This window comes from Bidens hawaiensis, unplaced genomic scaffold, assembly GCF_021521415.1.
Source record: "Bidens hawaiensis isolate Kalapana, Puna unplaced genomic scaffold, B.hawaiensis_p1.1 tig00026897_1, whole genome shotgun sequence".
Taxonomy (NCBI): Eukaryota; Viridiplantae; Streptophyta; class Magnoliopsida; order Asterales; family Asteraceae; genus Bidens; species Bidens hawaiensis.
In genome coordinates, this window is record NW_027494341.1 from 220,675 (window position 1) to 240,897 (window position 20,223).

The following is a 20,223-nucleotide window of genomic DNA, read 5'->3' on the forward strand; positions in this document are numbered from 1 at the left end:
GGATAGATTTAGCTTGTATAGGTTTATTTTCTTGTAGGCGGGTAGTTACCCGGCCATTCTTGTAACGAATATTTATGAAATATAAATCTTTTGTGCGGGTAAGACCGTTTCTTTTATTGGATTCCTTGCTTTATAAACGTTATATGACTTGCATATTTTAGTTTAAATTAGCAATTTTCCAAGTGTTTAGAATAAGTTAACCTTTAAACGTGGTAGATAGGTGTGAAGTTTTGCTTCCTCTTCCGTGATTGTGCGGGTAGGATCGTCACTTGCACGTAGTAGGATGGCTAAACTTTACCATCTGACCTGCGTGTAGGTTTTCCTCATCTTTTGAGGATAAGTTAACCTTTGAACGTGGTAGATAATAGGTGTGAAGTTTTGCTTCCTCTTTCGTGATTGTGCGGGTATGACCGTCACTTGCACTTAGTAGGATGGCTAAACTTTACCCATATCTGACCTGCGTGTAGGTTTTCCTCATCTTTTGGGGATAAGTTAACCTTTGAACGTGGTAGATAATAGGTGTGAAGTTTTGCTTCCTCTTTCGTGATTGTGCGGGTATGACCGTCACTTGCACTTAGTAGGATGGCTAAACTTTACCCATATCTGACCTGCGTATAGGTTTTCCTTATCCTTTTTAGGATAACCTTTGAACGTGGTAGATGATAGGTTGAAGTTTTGCTTCCTTGTTCATGATTGTGCGGGTAGGACCGTCACTTGCACTTACAAGGATGGCTAAACTTTACTTACATCTGACCTGCGTGTAGGTTTTCCTTATTTTTAACGTTGTGTTTATGCGGGTTTTGCCGCCTTCCACACGTAACGACTTACTTCTTCCCCATTCATGCGGTGAATACCGGCACCCGTGTGGGAAGTTCGTAAGTATAAAGGTAAAGTTAACACATTATGAAAGGAGAATCATTTCCATTAGAAGTGGCTCTAGGCCTTTTCTTTACAAGTTTTGGAATTGATCTACATATAACATTTGCGTAATTGAGCTCCATTCCATGTTCTTGGGATGGGAGTGCCATCGAGCCTTTCGAGCCGGTATGCGCCCTTTCCCAGGACTTCTTTGATAATGTATGGCCCTTCCCAGACCGGGGCCAGCTTTCCTGGGCGTTCTTGGTTCGAAGCCTCGTTGTTACGCAGTATGTAGTCTCCTATTTTGAAGTTGCAGAGTTTTACCCGCGTGTTGTAGTACTTTTGCATTTGTCGCTTGTAGTTTTCTTCACGCACTGCGGCTAAGTCTCTGCGTTCCTCGGTTAGCATAAGATCCAACCGTCTTTCCGCATCATTGTCTTCTGGCTGAATCAAGACCCTTGGTGAGGGTAAACCAATCTCGACCGGGACCATGGCTTCCGTGCCATAAGTGAGGCTGAACGGGGTTTCTCCCGTACTGGCTTTCTTCAGCGTTCTGTTTGCCCAAAGGACGTACGGAAGCTCGTCCACCCAGCCGGATCTGTGTTCCAAGAGTCTTTTCTTGATGCCTTCGACGATGCTCTTGTTTGCTCTTTCCACCTCACCATTACCTTGCGGGTGTGCCACTGAGGTAAAGGTGTGGGTGATTTGAAGTTCTTTCAGCCACTGTTGTAGCTTCTTGTCAGCAAAGTTGGTGCCGTTATCGCTCACCAAATTCTGTGGAAGTCCAAAACGACAAATAATAAATTCCCAAATAAATTTTTTGATATGTTTTGCGGTTGTTTGGGCTAGAGGTTTTGCTTCTATCCACTTTGTGAAGTAGTCGATGGCTACCACTAGGAACTGAACATTTCCTGCTGCTGTAGGAAATGGGCATGTCACATCGATGGCCCACTTCTGAAATGGCCATGAAGAAGTGACTGGAACTAGTTCATTCTTCGGGCGATGCGTGTTGGGTGCGTAAAGCTGGCAAGACCTGCATTTTCTGATGTATGCCAGTGCATCCGTATGCATCCCCGGCCAAAAGTATCCCGCGTTGTTTAGCTTGGCTACAACAGCGCGGGGACCTGCGTGTACTCCACAGATGCCTTCGTGTACTTCCCTTAGGAGGTAGTTAGCATCTTGGTTGTCCACGCATCTTAAGAGTGGGCCAAGAAAGTTACGTCTGTAAAGGATGTCATTGACGAGTTGATAATTCAGTGCCTTACAGCGTAGTTTTCTTGCCTGTGTTTTGGACTCCGGTAGTGTACCTGTCGCAAGGTATTTTATTATTGGTGTCATCCACGTTTCCGTGCCGGTTTGGATGACACAAATTTCCTTGTGCGGGACCGAAGGTGTCTCGAGGAGTTCAATGCGGATATCCTTTCCTAGGTGGGTAAAGGCTAATGAAGCAAGCTTGCTTAACGCATCCGCAGATTTGTTTTCACTTCGCTTGACGTGTATGACTTTGCAGTCATTGAAATCGCGCATAAGGGATTTTGCTTGTGCGAGGTACAGGGCCATTGTATCGTTCACGGCCGTGTACGTCCCGTTGATTTGATTGGCTACTAACATGGAATCCACGTGGGCTTCCAAGTTTTTCACTCCCATCTTACGCGCAATTCTCAGCCCAGCCAGGAATGCCTCATACTCGGCTTCGTTATTCGTACTTGGAAAATCCAATCGAATAGCGTAGGTGTATTCTTGGCCCGCTGGGTTAGTTAGCTTTAGCCCTGCGCCTGAACCCTCGTTATTGGCTGCCCCATCAGTGTAGAGTCGCCAGACATCATTGATGTCTTGTGCTGGAGAGGGTTGAGCCTCTTCCTGGCACTCTTTTTCCCGCGATGCAGGCACTTCTGCAATAAAGTCGGCCAGAACCTGGCCCTTTATGGCTGGTCTTGGCTTATACTTTATCGCGTATTCTCCCAACTCAATTGCCCATTTGGCTAGGCGTCCCGATAACTCGGGTTTGCCTAGAACGTTTGCAAGTTTGAAGTTGGAGAGTATGGTGATTGGGTGACCCTGGAAATATCGTCTTAACCTGCGTGAGGCGTGTAAAAGTGCTAAGACTAATTTTTCGAGGGTAGAGTACCGGGTTTCTACGTCTGTTAGGATACGGCTGACATAATAGATTGGCATCTGGATGCCTTTTCGCTCTACTAGCAGGACTGCCCCGGTTGCTCTATCAGTTGCGGAAAGGTATAGGATTAACTCCTCTCCCGCTTCTGGTGCTGTGAGTGTTGGGAGTTCGATCAAGCGTGACCGAATCTCCTGAAAAGCTGCTTCCGCTTCTGGTGTCCAGCGGAAGTGCGTTTTTTTCAAACAGTTTCTCAACGTTGACACGAAGGGGAACGACTTATCCGCGTGGTTTGCCAAAAAGCGATTAAGTGCCACTAGTCGTCCGTTCAGTGTCTGAGCCTGTTTGATGGTAGTAGGTGATTCCATTTTGATAATGGCTTCGACCTTTTCAGGGTTCGCTTTGAAGCCATCTTTAGTGACGATGACCCCCAAGAACTTCCCTTCTTCCGCTCCAAAGGCACACTTGCTCGGGTTGAGCTTCATGTTTATCTTCCTGAGCGTGTTGAAAGTTTCTTCGATGTCTTTCAACATCGCTTCTGGGTCAGGGCTTTTGATGACCAAGTCATCCATGTAGACTTCCAAGTTTCTCCCAATTTGGGAATGAAACTCTTTGTCCATCAGGCGTTGGTATGTGGACCCGGCATTCTTAAGTCCGAATGGCATCATTTGATAACAAAATGTGCCATCGGGCGTCCGAAAAGCGGTTTTGTCCTGATCATCAACGGCCATGTGGATTTGATGGTACCTCTTATACGCGTCCAGGAAGCATTTAAGGCGGAATGGTGCCAACGAATCCACCTTAAGATCAATTTCAGGTAACGGATAACAATCTTTGGGGCATGCTTTGTTCAAATCCTTGAAATCTATGCACATGCGCCATTGTTTGTCATTATTCGGTACCATAACGGGATTTGCAACCCAAGTTTGATATCTACTAACGCGTAAGATGCCTGCGTCAAGAAGTTCCTTGACTTGGGTTCTACACGCGTTAGTTTGTTCTGGCCCCATTACTCTGCGCTTTTGTACGATCGGCGTGACAGCCGGATCGCATTTGAGCTTATGCTCTGCCTTACTCCGGGGTACACCAGTCATGTCAGCTGGTGTCCACGCGAAGATGTCAGCGTTTTTCTGTAATAAGCGTTTGAGTAAGGTGCGTGTGGGATCAACAACTGTTGGGCCAATGGTTACGGCCTGGTCAGGGTACTTGCCATTGAAGGCCCATCTTTCTGGTTCGGTGATGGTTGGTTTAGCCATCTTTGGTTTGGGTTTAGATGAGACAGATGCGATGCATACCTGGGGAATGCCGGTGATCATCGCTACACCCTCAGCTGTTGGCCATCCCATCATGCCGTGGACTGAGGATACCACGGCGTTGAATCTTGCCATCCCGTCTCTCCCGAAGAGAATGTCGTACGTGTGGTGTGGCTTCCTCATTACGACAAAGTCCACATCTTCTGTGCGGGAGTGTTTTCCATCTGTAAGAGTGACGGGGAAAGATAGGATACCCAGTGAGGTGCTTGTGCTGCCATCAAACCCTTCCATCGAGGCGCAGATCGTTTCCAGGCGCTCCCTGTCTTCGTCATCTAGCTTGTCGAAGAACTGCCTGTACATCACCGTTGACGAGGCGCCGTTGTCAGCAAGAGTGCGAGAAGTGATGTAGTGCCCCAGCTGGCTTTTTATGACGATAGGGCCTTCTTTGCTGGGTCCTCCTGGCACTCGCGGGAAGCGCACCTCAGCTTCCTTCCACGCGCATGGTTCTGGCGTTCGCCTCTTTCTTCCTCTGATGTTGCCATGAACCATGTTGATGCTGATGTCAACGGGCTTTCGTCCGTTGCCCCGGTACCGGTTGTCGTTCCGTCCTCCCTTCTTGATTGATGCCACCAGGTGTGCCAATTTTCCATCCTTGATGAATGCTTCGACAATGTCTTTCAAGGATGTACACTCTTCCGTACCATGACCTTTTGTCCCGTGGAAGTCACAGGATTTGCTCTGATCCGCATTAGGTCGGTGCCGGATCGCTGGAGCTTTTGGCCACGGTAGTTTTTCAGTGGCAAATATCTCCGTGACGCTTTTGGTGAGTGGCGTCCACCGGTGCTTTTGGCTTGAAGGGTGTGTGTGACTTCTTCCGCCAACAAGAGGGCGAGAGCTGGATGAGGTGTCAAAGTTTACCCTTGACTGCCAGATACCTAGCTTCCTTTTTTTGTTCTGCCGGGCGATCCGGACATTGTTCTCTCTTGTCCTCTGCGTGTAGAGGTGTGTACTCTGGGGAAGATCCCTTCCCAGTTGCTTTTCCGTCTCGGCAAAGCGCTTTGCCGCCGTCATGATGGCATCCCATGTTGATGGCATGCCATCCTTACCCGTCAATGTGCGGATAAGTTCTGGGTATTCGGCGCCTTGGATGAAAGCGGCGCGAACCAGATCTTCACTTATGTTGCCGAGACTTAGCTTTTTGGAGTTGAAGCGGGTGATGAAGTCTAGTAAAGATTCATCCTCCTCTCTCACGCAGTTGAGGATCGTCCACTGTTCTTCAGTGTACTTCCTTTGTTGGCTGAAGTGCTGGCTGAACTTGTTCTGAAAGTCCGCCCAGTCATATATGTGGTGGACCGGTAAACGATCGAACCATGCCCTGGCCGCTCCGACCAGAGTCATCTGGAACATGTAGCACCACGTGGGTTCCGTCCAGTTGCTGACGGTAGCCCCCGCAATGAACCTGTTCAAATGGTCGTCTGGGTCGGATAGACCATCATAAGTGCCAATGTTGGACATCTGTTTGGCACTTCTCGGGGCGATTGCTTCCGCAATGTCCCTTGCGAATTTTGACTTTCCTGCATTTGTAGCAGTTGGTCTAAAGGTTTTGGAGAAGTCACGCGGGTTTCTCTCCGCAGTTGGTTTAAAAGCTTCCCCAAAATTTCTTTTTGGTTGGACGTCCGTTTCCTTACGCTTCCCTTTCGCTTTATGGCGAGGGTTTGCGTCGGTATCGGACTCCTCCCTCTCGTCGTCTGAGTACTCGCACTCACTGCTCATATTGAGGTGTTGGCGAGTACTGCCGAATTCGTCAGCCTGTTGAATTGAACGCAAGCGTTCATCCAATTCAGCTTGGAATTCTCTTTGACGTGCTTCGGCCCACGCCTTCACTTGATCTAGTGTTTGGCGAGGGGCCCTCGTTCGTTTTTCCAACTGGGCGTCAGTGAACCCCAGTGGAATATTTACTGCACTTGCCCCGGCTTGGGTAGTCGGGGTAGTGTTCGTAAGATTTGTGTAACCGCCGGTGTTCCCCCCAGTTGCTGGGGTTGTGGTTACCGGGGTTTCTTGGTCGGTTACTGGCCTTTGGACCGGAGTAACGTTAACCATTTCTTCAGAAATTTTGAAAAAACTAAAATAGTTCTAGCTTTTATGCACGGATGGCGCCAATGAAGAAACACTATGAGATACCGGATAATATGATACCCTATATATAAATATCTACCGGATATTAATTGTGTCTCGATCTATCTATCATCTGTCGCAAACTGATTTCCGATGGCAGCCGAAGTTACCACCGTCAATATTAATACGAATGCGAATCAGACGTCGAAGAAATCGCGTGAATCTGAACGCCGTCGGAGGCGCCGTAAGCAGAAGAAAAACAAGTCCGCCGGAGGAGAAGACTCCACCGCCGTTGCTTCCGCCGAAGACGACGGCGCAGTTACCGGTGATGATAACGCCAAAGAGAACTCCGATCCTCAGAAGGTATTATCGGTTTATTTTCAAGGTTTTTGCGAATTAGGGTTTCGTAACTGTTTTCACTTATACCTGCAACGAATTAGGGTTTATAGTCTATTGGTGTGATATATTAACTAACGTGCACAATATGTTTCTGATTATATGTTAAATAGGAGTCAGGAATGCAGGTATTACACTATTACCTTCTCTAAGTCAGATTTATACTCTGCAAATATTGTATTAGTGGAATTTGTCACATAGTTAAGAAGAAGATGAACAAATTAGGATTATCTGATAAGTTATCTATTGTAGGCATGTCTATGAAGTAGAGCCGGAAATTGGGTGCCTGTTTAAGACACAATAAGACCTGTAGCGCGGTGTGATTTTTTTTATTTTCTTAAAAGAATTGAAATTAGCAGGCTAGACTCCATCATTTTCCCTTATTGGTACATGGAACTTTAAATTGTCTTATAGTCATGACATATAACATAGTTAAATGAGTCGTATTCATGTTTGATACTTGTGTGAAGCGCGTAGTTTCTGGCGTGTTAAACTTGTTAAAACTGGAATTGCGTATGAAGTGGTTTGAGGTATACTTATTGGATTTGAAGTTGTCTGATAAAGTTGGGGTCTAAGTCAAGCTTTGGTGTAGTAAAGGATCTTAGATTTTGGTTTTGTAACTGTGTGTAATCGAAGAGTCATTCAAAACAGTCTACTTAATCTCAAACATGTTGCTCGGTTATTCATGTTGTGATGCAAACATGAGCGCTGCTTGGTTAGGTTTTGTTTAGGGAGTAGTCATTTTTTAGAGTGCTTTTACTTCGTATTCTGTACTGTTTGATCCTCATTATCGAAAGACTTCGAAATTGCAACATTAATATTTAGTCTGTTAGTGATTTTACTAGTACATAGCAAACTAAATGAACATAGCTTGTTTAAAAAAAGATAGCTGTTCAGATTCTATTATATAGTTGCTTAGTACTTAGTAGTTACTGAATGCATTATAGCTGTACAATAGATTGCATATTTGGGTAATGTATCATATTTGAGAATAGCCTGCTTCTTTTATTGGTTCTATACTTATGTTTTAGATTGAAGTTATCCAAGCATATTTAGTTTGCAAGGTGCCATTTTTTGTTGCTCATGTATATATATCTTTTATTGAATTGTTACTAACTATATTTTCTTTAATGTGAAGATTATTGAGCAAGTGGAAGTCGAATACATCCCAGAAAAAGCAGAACTTGATGGCTTCTTAGACGACGAGTTCAGAAAGGTCTTCGAGAAATTTACTTTCAAGGAAACTGCTTCCTCTGAGGTAGAATCGGTTTGATTTTATTTACATTCTGAAATCTTGATTGTGCTTATTATGTCATTTTGACATGGTTTTGACTGGGTACTTTTTTTGTTACTTATTTAGGAAAACACTAAGAATGAAGAAGCTGCTGCTAACGAGGCACTAAAAAAGAAAGCGAGTTCAGATTCTGATGAAGAAGAACAAGATGCTCAGCAAAAGGATAAAGATGGCATTTCTAATAAAAAGAAAAAGGTTATGTATTGTGGATTTGTGGTTTCTTATTAGTTTTTGTCTGGATATTTTTTTTATTTTTTTCATGTTGGTGCTAATTATTACCTTGGCGTATGTTTTTGTTCAGCTTCAACGCCGAATGAAGATTGCTGAGCTGAAGCAGATAAGCACAAGACCAGATGTAGTTGAGGTGAGCCCGTGATTTATTTTCTTTCATTTATGTAGAGGCGGTAATTTCTGACATAGACCCAAACATGACATGAAAAAAACTGTTATGGGGCGGCACATGACTGCTTTTTTTAGACAGGTCAACTCGAACACGACCCTTAAAAAAAGTGGGTTGACCTGTTTTCTTATTTTTTGAGTTGATGTTTTAAATTCAGAGATGAAAAGTGTTGAAAATCTAAAATTTAATATTTTGATTTTTAATAATTCATATAACTATTAATTTTTAAAAGTGAAATAAATTTTCCTTTTGAACCTTTTTATCTACTCATCACTCTCAACAATTTTATTTTATTAGTTATAACAGCTCAGTCTCTAATTATTCCCATTTGCTTTTCTAATCTCGAGCAAAATATATAAACCCAAGTTTATTAATTGGGAATGAGAAATAATACACAAAAACATCTAAAGTAACACAATATACAAAAAGGTTTATATGCATTGGAGTAATTAATTGTTTATACTTGTTACTAAGTAACTAGGTATTTCTCATATTTGTAAAATGATATTAAACGGGTCGATCAGAACACAACACAATTTTTAAGTGGGTTCGACATGACACAAGTAAGGGGGTGTTTGGGATTGCTTATATTCGCCAACTTATAACTTATAAAACTTTTTGAGAAGTAATAAGGTGTTTGGGATTGCTTATGTTGTGAGAGGAAAGGTTCCGTAAGTTACTTTTGTAACTTATTAACTTAATGAAAAGTTATAAGGAAGTAAAATAAGGAATCCCAAACACCCCCTAAGTATATGGGCTGGGTTAGGGTTGAAGATTTCAACCGGCCAACTCGATACGATTTATGCGCCCACTCTTTTTTTAGTTGACATTAAATCTTGTTCAATTGTCCTGTTTATCTAACAAATCTGCCATTTTTCATTATTTAGTGTATGTTGCTTTTCTATTACTGAAACACATTTTTGGTTATTGGTTGTTTTTTAAAAGCTGAACTTTGAACAATTATTTTTCTATTCACGTAGTTCCACGAAAAACATGATATTTTCTAAAGCATTAGTATGGTCTTCTTATTACAAAAAAAATCATGTTTTTGGTGCTTTGTACTCGCATCATTATCTAACAACTTTGTTGTTTTGATTTAGGTTTGGGATGCCACGTCAGCTGACCCTAAATTGCTGGTTTTTCTAAAGTCGTATCGCAACACTGTTCCTGTTCCAAGACATTGGTGCCAGAAGAGAAAGTTCTTACAGGTGTGTCACTATTTAAGAACATTTACTATGGCCAGATTAAGTTGCATGGATAAGTCAATAGGTGTATATATTATATACCTTATTATTTATTATTTATGCGAATAAATACTCTGAATTGAGGGTTTGGGGTTGAAAGATAAGTTGTTGAGGTTTATCTTATAAGTATATATGGTTCTTGCAGGAAAACGGATGTGACTATCTTGGAGGCTGAACATGTAGGTGTTTTGCATATATGTGTTTCTGTGGGTTGGGACATAGACATTTACACAATGCCACATACCAATAAATAACTAGTGTTTGTTTAAAAATAATGAAATGTTGTAGTTAAGTGTTTTACTTTCTTGTATTTCTGTTGGTTCATTTGGATCTAATCATGTTTTGAATCGTGTGGCAGGGAAAGCGAGGTATTGAGAAACCACCATTTCAACTTCCTGACTTCATTGCTGCCACCGGGATTCAAAAAATCAGACAAGTAAGATCTACTTTTATAAATTTGTTCTCACAAAGAAATCATTTAATCTTACAATTTTTTTTGTTATGTTGGGCAGGCTTACATTGAAAAGGAGGACAATAAGAAGCTTAAACAGAAGCAGCGCGAGCGCATGCAACCGAAGATGGGAAAAATGGATATTGATTATCAGGTTCGGTTACCTAAACTTTGTGAATACTATAATGTATTTAGTTCTTTGATACATTTTTTACTAATAATCTAATAACGGTGTAGGTACTTCATGATGCGTTTTTTAAATATCAAACAAAGCCAAAGTTGACATCACATGGTGATTTGTATCATGAAGGAAAAGAGTTTGAGGTAATGTTTTCTTAATTATTCAAGTGTTTATGAGAATGATACTTCTTTTTGACACTTTTCATGTTTACTTGGTAACTTATACAGATGAAGCTTCGAGAGAGGAAGCCAGGAAATTTGTCACGGGAGCTAAAAGAAGCTCTAGGCATGCCAGAAGGTGCACCTTCTCCATGGCTTATTAACATGCAGGTAAAATGAATGTTTTTAAAACTTGTATATATAACTGATTATTTTTAAATCCACATTAATGACACCTTTAATGCATTTGTAGCGATATGGTCCTTCACCTTCTTATCCACATCTAAAAATTCCCGGTCTGAATGCTCCTATCCCACCTGGTGCTAGCTTTGGTTATCATCCTGGTGGTTGGGGCAAACCACCTGTTGATGAGGTATCTTGTTAATTTCTCTTAGTTCTTTTTATACTCATTGTATTTGTTAGGGCTGTAACTGAACTGAACGAGACCTTGTTAATGTTCGTTTGTTAGTTAAGCGTTTATTGGGCAAACGAAGGGTCACAAACATAAGCCAAACAGAATTTTTTGTTCGTGTACGGTTGTTAATTGTATAACGAACACAAACATAAACAAACAAATTTACACAAACCAACATATGCAAATTTGTTAGATAGAAATGAACATTCCTAGACTCAGATACTAGACAATTCACCTATAATAAATATTAATTGAAATACTAGGGCTTCTGATATTAAAGTTTGAATTATAAACAAATTAAAATATAGAAGCTTAAATGTTAGGATACTCAACCTAACATCTTAAAAATATAAAATATAAAATATTTTGTCCGATTATAAGCAAGCGAATATAAACGGACGTAAACGAACAAACATGAATGGACACATTACCAAACGTTCACGAACACAATTGAATGAACACAATCTATGTTCATGTTCGTTCGTTTATTTAACCGGAACTTGTTGCCGAATGGTTCACGAACAGTTCACTGAACGGTCGGTTACTAATACTTGTGCTATTAGCTTCTTATATCTATATCTTACACATTTTCCCTTCGCTGTTGATGTAGTTTGGGCGCCCTGTGTATGGTGATGTTTTTGGACAACAGGAAGTATTGCCCAGCTATGATGTAAGAATCCGCTTCTTGTATTAAGTTATAATCATCATTGGGATTTTTAAGATACAGACAACCGGATCTATTTGTGGCAGTATCTATAGTTGTTTATACTTTATACCTGTACACAATCTCCCTAACGTCTGAATATTAATTATATTTCAGGAAGAGCCCGTTGATAAAAGCAAGCACTGGGGTGATTTAGAGGAGGAAGAGGAAGAGGAAGAGGAGGAAGAAGAAGAAGAGGAAGTTGAAGAGCAATCTGAAGAAGAAGATTTGCAGGATGGTATTCAGTCAGTTGACAGTTTATCAAGGTATTATTGTTATTCATACTATTATTCTTCTTTACGTGATTCCTTATTTCTTTGGTTAAAAAAAAACGTGCCCGGGACATGAGGCACATGACTCGAGGCTTTGAGGTGGCGCTGTGTGTGGCTAAGTTTGTCAAACTTAGGGTTTGGAGGATGGTGATATGTAAAAATTACCAAAAGGGTTAGAGATTATAAATGTTTTACTTGTTTAAAATGATATGTAAAAGAGACTGAGAAAACTTTTGGTTGCACGTAACGCTTATTTGGTTGTACGTTGTGTCACACCTCCCTCATGTGAAGCTTTTGTTTCATGCCTCACGTCTCGGTTTTCTTTTGCATTTAAAAACCAAGCTTATATCATTCATAGTTACTTCTCCACAAAGATGAAGAAAAGTTTTTCTTTGACCAAGTTTAACTCAGGACTTTGATTGTAATGTTTTCTTTTTCTCTTTTTGACATTTTAGTACCCCTACTGGTGTCGAGACTCCGGATGTTATCGACCTTCGTAAGCAGCAAAGGAAGGAACCCGAAAAACCTCTTTACCAGGTACTATATTCATTTTGATTTTCATATTATGAGCGACACATTCCGTTTTTTTTTTAATTTGAAGTAAAGCTAATATATTTTTTTACCTTTTGTAACGTGTCGGTAAAAGGTTCTAGAAGAAAAAGAAGAGAAGATAGCTCCTGGAACATTACTTGGAACAACACACACGTACAAACTCTACTTCCCTGTCTTTATTTTTTTAATTATTTATTTTAAAGTTTTAATCATATTTCATTCTCTCTTCAGCTATGTGATCGGTGGTGCTCCACAAGACAAGGCATCCAACAAAAGGGTACGTTTTGGTTTTCAACTTTTGATTTTGATATTTTGCTTGTTATAAACGACTTTGATTTCAAATATTCTTTTAACAGGTTGATTTGCTGAGAGGTCAGAAAACCGATAGGGTTGACGTGTCACTACAACCCGAAGAATTGGAGCTTATGGACAATGTCTTGCCTGCCAAGTAAGTGTCGCCTCGTTTCCCATGATATTATTTCACACAATATAATATTAAACCAGATTCGTTCTGTACACTTGATTATTTATCTTGTGTATTTCAGATACATGGAAGCTCGAGAAGAAGAAAAGCTTCGTAGTCAAAAGGAGGATTTCAGTGACATGGTTGCTGAGGTAAGTAATCAAGTTATAATCTTGTATCTTATTATATGATTTCTAGATATTAAGTTATTAACACATATATAACTTTGTTGCAGAATGAAAAGAAGAGGAAGCGAAAGATGCAGGAAAAGGACAGCAAGTCAAAGAAAAAGGATTTCAAGTTTTAGACTGTTGTTTGACCTTTGTGGTGGCAGATCAAACGTTAATCTCCGATGTATTCTTAGGTTACTTGCATACTAACATATGAAACGTTGGTTGATCATTATTACCTCTAATGAGGTTGTTGCTTTTAAAGTATTATCATTCGACATCTATCTAGTGTTCTGTTTGTCTGCGAGTTTATTTTGTAATGGTATGAATTGTTTCTAGTGTTTTTATGATTTGCCTTCTTGATTTTATACACACAAGGAAGTTTAAAAAAAAACTACGAATGTTGTGATGCGCTCATGCGTCATTGTTTCACATTATCTATAATTCAATATACACACAGATTGATGTATGTGCAAAGTTGGTTGGATCAGTGGCAAACTTAGCCGTGTGCATTCAGTCACAATGGCACCGAAAGATACCACAAATACCATTTGGGTTACGTTTAGCTAATTACACCCACATGTATAAAAATGTATATTGCTTACAAAGATTTATATAATTGCCAGTCAGAGAAGTTGCGATTTTACTTTTTAAGAATGAAGTCTTTTCATGTGGAATATGCAAGCACATTTTTAGACCACAAACAAACCTTTCACAATACAGAATGTTAAATTTTGCCAAATTTCACATTTGACGTCTTGAACCACAACTACCTCCCCTGAATTCGATAATCCGAAATCGACTTAACATGATAGCATAAGAGAGACAATCCTTGATGAGAACGAATTTTTTCCATCACCGCCTCCATGAGGTCAAAATTGGCGATTATTGATGAACATAAAAAAAAATAAAAAAAAAAGAATCAGAGCAAGAGAAGCCATGGTTTTAGGTATGTGATCACGATCAACAAGGATGGCCAACGCTCAACACAGTCAACTTGAATACTTAATTATCATTGTTAGTAACAATGATAATTAAGTATTCAAGTTGTGTCCGCTTGCTATCACGCTTAAATTTACATGTTTATGTTAGTTATTTATTTGGTACATAATTTATGTAACATCTTAGTAACCACAAATGATTGGCAACTTGAATCAGCTTATTTTATCTCTTGAAAGTAAGAATGCCACTTACGCATTAAAATAAGATAAGTCTTGAGCAGTTAGAAAGAGTATTTGTTAGAACAATATTGATTACATAGATTACATAAAGTAATACCAATTATTATAAGTTTATAACTTAATTATTATGTAACTTGTTAATTCATTAGTGGGTTCGTTTATTTGTTTCACATTTATTTTATGCTACTGGGTCTAAGTACATTAAACTTGCTTGGTCTTTGGTTGTTCGATTTACTTTGGCTCGTTTAGGGTTTGTTGATTGTTCGATTAAACTTGATTTATACGATACAGTTACAATTGTAACCGTATAACTCATTGCACCTAGTTCGTATAAGTAGGGTTAACCAAGAACGTTTGTAAATTATTATAGTTGGTTATTATCACATTCACATTATCAAGTTTCAACCTTTGTGTTTTGCATTAAAATCGTGTCTTTATGTTTGTGATTGTAATCATCGTAACCAAAAGTAATCCAATGAATAAGTGACAACTTTTTGGATCAACAACATGGATGTGTAATGTGTTTGGCAATAATCCAACAGTTTACAAGTTCCACGAATGTTGCTTCATGAGCAATATTATATGTCCACTAAATACCATTTTAAAAAGTCATTAATAAAGTATTTAGGTGATATTTAATTTGCATATAAAGGTGGGTCTGCCGAAATGGGTAACAATCCGGAACTGTTTTATTACATAATATGCAAACTACAATTTGCATTTTTCATACAACAATCTCGTTCATTCTAACAAAAGGTTGATATATATCGACTCATGTTATATTATTTGATTATTTATGGAGAAACCACACCGCGCATATAGATTATCATTACACTAAAGTAGAAGTTGTGCATGTAAAGGAAATCCTTCATGGTACGTAAGATCGGAGATAATATCATATTAACGACACGTTTATCGTTTTAAAGGTGGACTCTCGCCGAGAAGAAAAGAAGTGAAGAATGCCAGTGTTTCACTCGGTTTAAAGATGGGTACTGCATGACCGGCTCCTCTAAACGTAGCAAAAGTAAGACCTTCATATTCCTGAAGCCAACCAGCAACCTGAAAAGCGGCAGAATTTACAAACTCAACATAATTTCTATCTTGGAAAACGTTAAGAAATACTAGCGATATCTGATTCAAAAGTTAGCAGACTTATAAATGGACCAGCCTAGACATACGAGGCACATATAAGGACCCAATTTAATAACATAACTTGGGTAACTTAGATATTGTTTATAAAACTTAAAAAGTAGTGATTACATAATTGACAGAAAAATCTAGTTAAAAAAAAAAACCAATATTCTACCTAAATTCCAATATGGGTATGTACCACTAATATAGTCCAACAAAGAAAAAAATAACAATATACCTAAATTCCAATATTCTATTAATAGCTTCCATTTTTAAAAACTTCATAGCAAGAATTAATAATATTACCTGCTTTTGGTGGTACCATGGCCTCCATGCTTGAGTAATAGGTAGTCCTAGAGAGCTTAAACTGTATCTTGTGGACAACACCGGGACTCTTCCATCGGTATCTCCACTATTGCACCCAGAAATAACATATGATCATATCGATAAATCAAAACTTTGAAGATTATATATAGGGATGACATATTAAGGGTACATACCTGTAGACCCATATTCTTAACTTGGCATCAATTAGTTTTTTGTATATAGGGAGAACCGAATCTTTTGTCTCTGCCCAGCCATAGAATATGTCCATACTGCATCAAATGTAGTCAATTAAGCTTATATAAAAAAAAATGTAACATATTGTTATGTCAAAAAATATTAAATGTGAACTCATGTTTATATTACTTGCAAATGGTCCAGTTCTTGAGTTTAAGACCATCGCCAACATGTAGAGCCTTCTGAACTTCAGGTTTATTGTAATAACTTTTTGCATAATCATCAAGGCAAGGATCATAACCCCCCATTATGCGTGGCATCTAAAACGAACATGATCAACATTTTAGTTAGTTCCATATATACGATGATGTCATTATTAAGTATTAACTCTCATCTTGTTCAGTCTTTTATCCATACGATGGTGTCGTTCTTAACTTACTTTTTTTAGTCATAAATTACACTTTTATGACTTATGACCCCAAGATCTATGAACGTAGAATTTAAAAGACTTTGTTTAGCTATTCATAAAACTCTAACGGCACAGCCTGATACCCGTTCGCCTTTTATTTCGATGTAACCACAACTCTTTAAATTCATAATATATGACATATGAGTTAAAAGGGGATAAGTGCATAAACTGTAAGCACTTATTTTCTTCAACTTTTAATTTGCCAGGATACCGTCCCCTAGCCTATCCAAACTGTCTACACATTAATTAATTTTTGACACTTTATAAGTATAAAAGTTGTTTTGCATAAAGAGATAACAAGTTAAAAAAAACCTTGGTGGGTAGAGTTGTTAGAGAAATAGAAATTTGTCCACAGCTGAAGGTGTCAAAATCTAGCTGTGTCAGCCAATTACTTGACATAATATTAATTAGTGTGTGAATATGCCAATAAAGTGTGCGCATGAGTTGAATTATAATTAGCTAGTATGTCCACTAACATGTTCCTCCACTAGAGGTATCAAATTAAACCAATAATTCCTTTGTAAAAAAAAAAATAAGTGCAAATGACATGTTTATGGAATATGGATGCATGCAGTGTATAAGCACCTACCATCTTAGATGAGCTCTTCTTGAACACCACCTCCTTTGCTTTATTATTATTATTATTGTAGGGGTATGGTACTAAACCCGGTTTTACGACCCTAAATTTATTATGTTTGGCTTATTTTATTATATGGACTAATACAATGTTATTGGGCTGAGGGGGTTTTGTGGAGGTAACCCTAACTGGGCTAGGCCCATTAGGGTACCATGATGGTGGCCATGAGGCTCTCTATATAAGGAGGTCTCCACCTCCTTATTAAGGGTCATGCTCAATAAGAGCCACCACCACTTTTTTGTGTCTGTAAACAAGAGATCCTCAGGATTTCTTAGCAGTCACCTCCACACCCCCGAAAAACCATGGCAGGTCTCAAGCAACCGGAGAAGAAGATCAAGACGTGGTTCGTTCATCTCGAAAATCCGTGGAAACATCGTCATGGATCAGGTCAGATTCATTTTCGTGCTTCGACAATTATTATCTGCATAAGCCGAATTGCCAATACAGACCGACGTATAGAGGCTGTAAATGTCTATCTCTTTATATTGTGCTAGAACTTCATCCACAGCTTGGCTGCAGTCGTCGTTGCTCCATGTATCGTTACTATTGAAGTCACAGTTGTCTCTTATGATTTTGTGAGTTTCATCGGATACTACAGCATGACTCCAAGCATAGTCAATTAAACCCTTCCAGTCTTCAGCATCATTTGTTTCAGGGTTACCTAACTGCATTTGAAGATATATATTATGCTTATTAATGTCCATTTGTAAAATAAAATGATGTGGAAAAGTGAAGAACATATATAAATCGAAATGATGCGCGTGTAAAGTATTTAAGTCACTTTAAAGACCATACCAGTATGCCTTTCAGGTTGATATACTGCGAAGAAACACGGTTTTTATCATAAATTAGGCCTGCTAGTTCTGGAACATACTTCCCTGCATTAAATATACAAAATATATCAGTTTCTAATTAGTATAATTCAAACTTGTAAAATATTTCAAAGATATATATACCTGCATAGCTCTCTCCAGCAATATAAAACGGTCTATTCTTATACGAAGGAAACTTCAGGAACCAGTTATGAAGGAAAGCATATGCATCTTTAGCTGTTATAACACGCCGTGGAACTAGGTAGTTAGCACTTATGATTATATTTGTAATGCATAATGTTATACATGTGTAAATTACAGTATTTGTTATATGTTTCCATGACTCACCAGTAATATCATCTCCAAGGCTATCATAGTCCTTTGTCGTGTTTGAGTATGAAAAGCCAACACCAACAGGTGATTCAAGGAAAAGCATATTAGCTTCTGCACAACCAATTAACAACACATCACTTTATGTATTATAGATCAACTACTTAACTAATTAAGAAGTCGAATTAAATTTACCTCTATTCCACGAGTACGGATTGAGATGAAGGCCTTTTCCATCTGTGCTCACAATGAATGGCCCAATCTCCTGTGTAGCTCCATATCCCACTGATGAACACCCCGGACCTGAAACACACAATGGCTTGTTAGTTGTTACCATGATGACAGCAATCCTAAATCATTTTCGTTTGTTAAGTGGTGAATTATATAAGGATGAATATTGATCTCCATCAGCAGTCAGAAATACTTCCTTAACCATCATGAAAAGTTTGTGTTAACTAACTTTAAATTTATGTTACTTGCGGTGCTCGCATATAATGTATATATGCGTGAACCTCGGGTGGGCAAAAGTGAAATTGCACTAATTTTGACGTTATTTTACTAATCTCGTGAACATGACGTTAAAAATGTCGGAATTAAGGTTAATCAGGCATCATGTGGTGGCGTTGATAGCCAGAAGACAAGGGTACATGCACCAGCCGGTGTCCCGATGATTGAGTGTTATATGCCTTATGTCCAAGGCTTGATGCAAAACTACTATCGAGCCAGGGGTCTCACCGGAAGCAGTCTCTCTATTCCTATGGGGTAGAGGTAAGGTTGTCTACATCTTACCCTCCTCAGACCCTACCATAGCTTTGCTATTGGTGGGATTTACTAAGTACGATGATGATTTATATCACTTGCTAAATTTGAGTATTTTGATTGATCTTTCATATTTCGTATGAGCAATGCAGTGGCATATATACCCGATGTAGGTTTAGATAAAAGGAAAAACGGTTAACCGATAGTTATTTGTCATCAAAAGGATTGCTTTTGGGACCCAAAACCAATGAAAATGACCATAAAATGTTTTCTTAACAAGAAGCTATTGAGATAAGATTGAAAAGGTCATATTAAAGTCAATTTATAAGTCATAACTAAAGACTTCCAAAAATCATGTGAAATAAAAAAATGGCAACTTAATCTTCAAGGGGTGCTGAAGTGGTAAACACCTGATTCCTCTTTAGTATTAGAGTTATGGTTAGTTTCCTACCACAACCTCTTAAATGTCACATAACCAGATTGCGTTGGTTAACTACTTATTTGTGGTCCCGTGAGTTTACTGATAACCTGATTTCATGATTAAAAAAAAAACACAAACGGTGATTTTTGATGATCGAAACACAAACAATATATCTAATATCGATTTAGAGCGAGAAAACAAATTTATATCGAGTTACTTTAATATGCTTACCGCCATTAAGCCATAGCACCAGGGGCTTCTCATCTGGAACAGTCCAAGCTTCATAAAACCAATAAAACAGTGCTCTTCCATTTTTCTCATTTACGGTCACATATCCAGCATAATGTCGGAAGTCAACATTAGGCTGACCAGGCAAGCTTGTCACAAGATCTTCAACATTCTTGACACGTGTTTCTTTTTCATTGGACCATTGTCCATTCCTTGCAACTACATATATATTTTTAAATAAAATTACTAAAACAGTTATATTTAAAATGAATATCGATTTTAGAGTGAAAGCCATATATAGCGAGTATTGTTAAGCTCAATTAGTTTAAGCTTATTATGCCAAATGACAAGAAAACCATATACCTATTTATACTAGTTGAGATACCAAATCCCACTAATCAAATTAGTTAAGAAGGAAAATGTTATAAGTATATACATTTGTTTAATATATATTTGGATTTTGGCCATTATCTATGCATATCTAGATTGTTTTGGATAATAAAAAGGTTGTATACTTTTTCTTTCCAAATCAATATATTCTTGCCACGATCCAGGTGGGAGGTTGCTGGTGGTTGACTTGTGGCAGGTCCACCAATGAGACATGTTATGTTGTATTGATTACATGTGCTCGATTCATGCATTCAAGAAACCAAACAAAGGATGGAGAAAGCCTAATCATAGCTTTCTTATGTTAGATTATTTTTAACAAACTAACA

General features: G+C 38.8%; 2 protein-coding genes across 2 annotated transcripts; one reads left to right on the forward strand and one right to left on the reverse strand.

Moving 5' to 3' along the window:
• The first annotated feature begins 6,481 nt into the window (after positions 1–6,481).
• Positions 6,482–13,383, forward strand: LOC143574313 (uncharacterized). Its single transcript, XM_077058966.1, has 18 exons — positions 6,482–6,702; positions 7,874–7,993; positions 8,096–8,224; positions 8,331–8,393; positions 9,530–9,637; positions 10,032–10,109; positions 10,186–10,278; positions 10,362–10,448; positions 10,533–10,634; positions 10,717–10,836; positions 11,489–11,548; positions 11,699–11,847; positions 12,309–12,390; positions 12,500–12,558; positions 12,637–12,682; positions 12,762–12,853; positions 12,951–13,020; positions 13,104–13,383. Exons 1-18 carry the CDS (start codon positions 6,493–6,495, stop codon positions 13,173–13,175), a joined length of 1,740 nt encoding a protein of 579 aa, XP_076915081.1. The 5' UTR covers positions 6,482–6,492; the 3' UTR covers positions 13,176–13,383.
• A 1,748-nt stretch (positions 13,384–15,131) lies between these two features.
• On the reverse strand, positions 15,132–19,916 carry LOC143574325 (serine carboxypeptidase-like 31). The gene is made up of 11 exons (XM_077058976.1): positions 19,511–19,916; positions 18,295–18,402; positions 18,118–18,213; positions 17,914–18,006; positions 17,753–17,835; positions 17,370–17,622; positions 16,910–16,947; positions 16,041–16,171; positions 15,851–15,946; positions 15,657–15,762; positions 15,132–15,278 (listed from the first exon to the last, which is right to left on the reverse strand). Exons 1-11 carry the CDS (start codon positions 19,800–19,802, stop codon positions 15,132–15,134), a joined length of 1,443 nt encoding a protein of 480 aa, XP_076915091.1. The 5' UTR covers positions 19,803–19,916.
• Between the last annotated feature and the right edge of the window lie 307 nt (positions 19,917–20,223).

What these genes read in the sequence shown, in the direction of transcription:
- LOC143574325 (XM_077058976.1), bottom strand. Translation starts at nt 19,802, where the DNA reads ATGGCTTTCACTCTAAAATCGATATTCATTTTAAATATAACTGTTTTA. An exon ending in TCCGTACTCGTGGAATAGAG is followed by an intron (nt 18,214 to 18,294) that starts GTAAATTTAATT and finishes TTGGTTGTGCAG; the next exon opens with AAGCTAATATGCTTTTCCTT. An exon ending in GGCTTATGCAGATAATAATT is followed by an intron (nt 16,948 to 17,369) that starts GTCGAAGCACGA and finishes ATAATAATAAAG; the next exon opens with CAAAGGAGGTGGTGTTCAAG.
- LOC143574313 (XM_077058966.1), top strand. Translation starts at nt 6,493, where the DNA reads ATGGCAGCCGAAGTTACCACCGTCAATATTAATACGAATGCGAATCAG. An exon ending in TTTCTAATAAAAAGAAAAAG is followed by an intron (nt 8,225 to 8,330) that starts GTTATGTATTGT and finishes GTTTTTGTTCAG; the next exon opens with CTTCAACGCCGAATGAAGAT. An exon ending in GACAATGTCTTGCCTGCCAA is followed by an intron (nt 12,854 to 12,950) that starts GTAAGTGTCGCC and finishes TGTGTATTTCAG; the next exon opens with ATACATGGAAGCTCGAGAAG.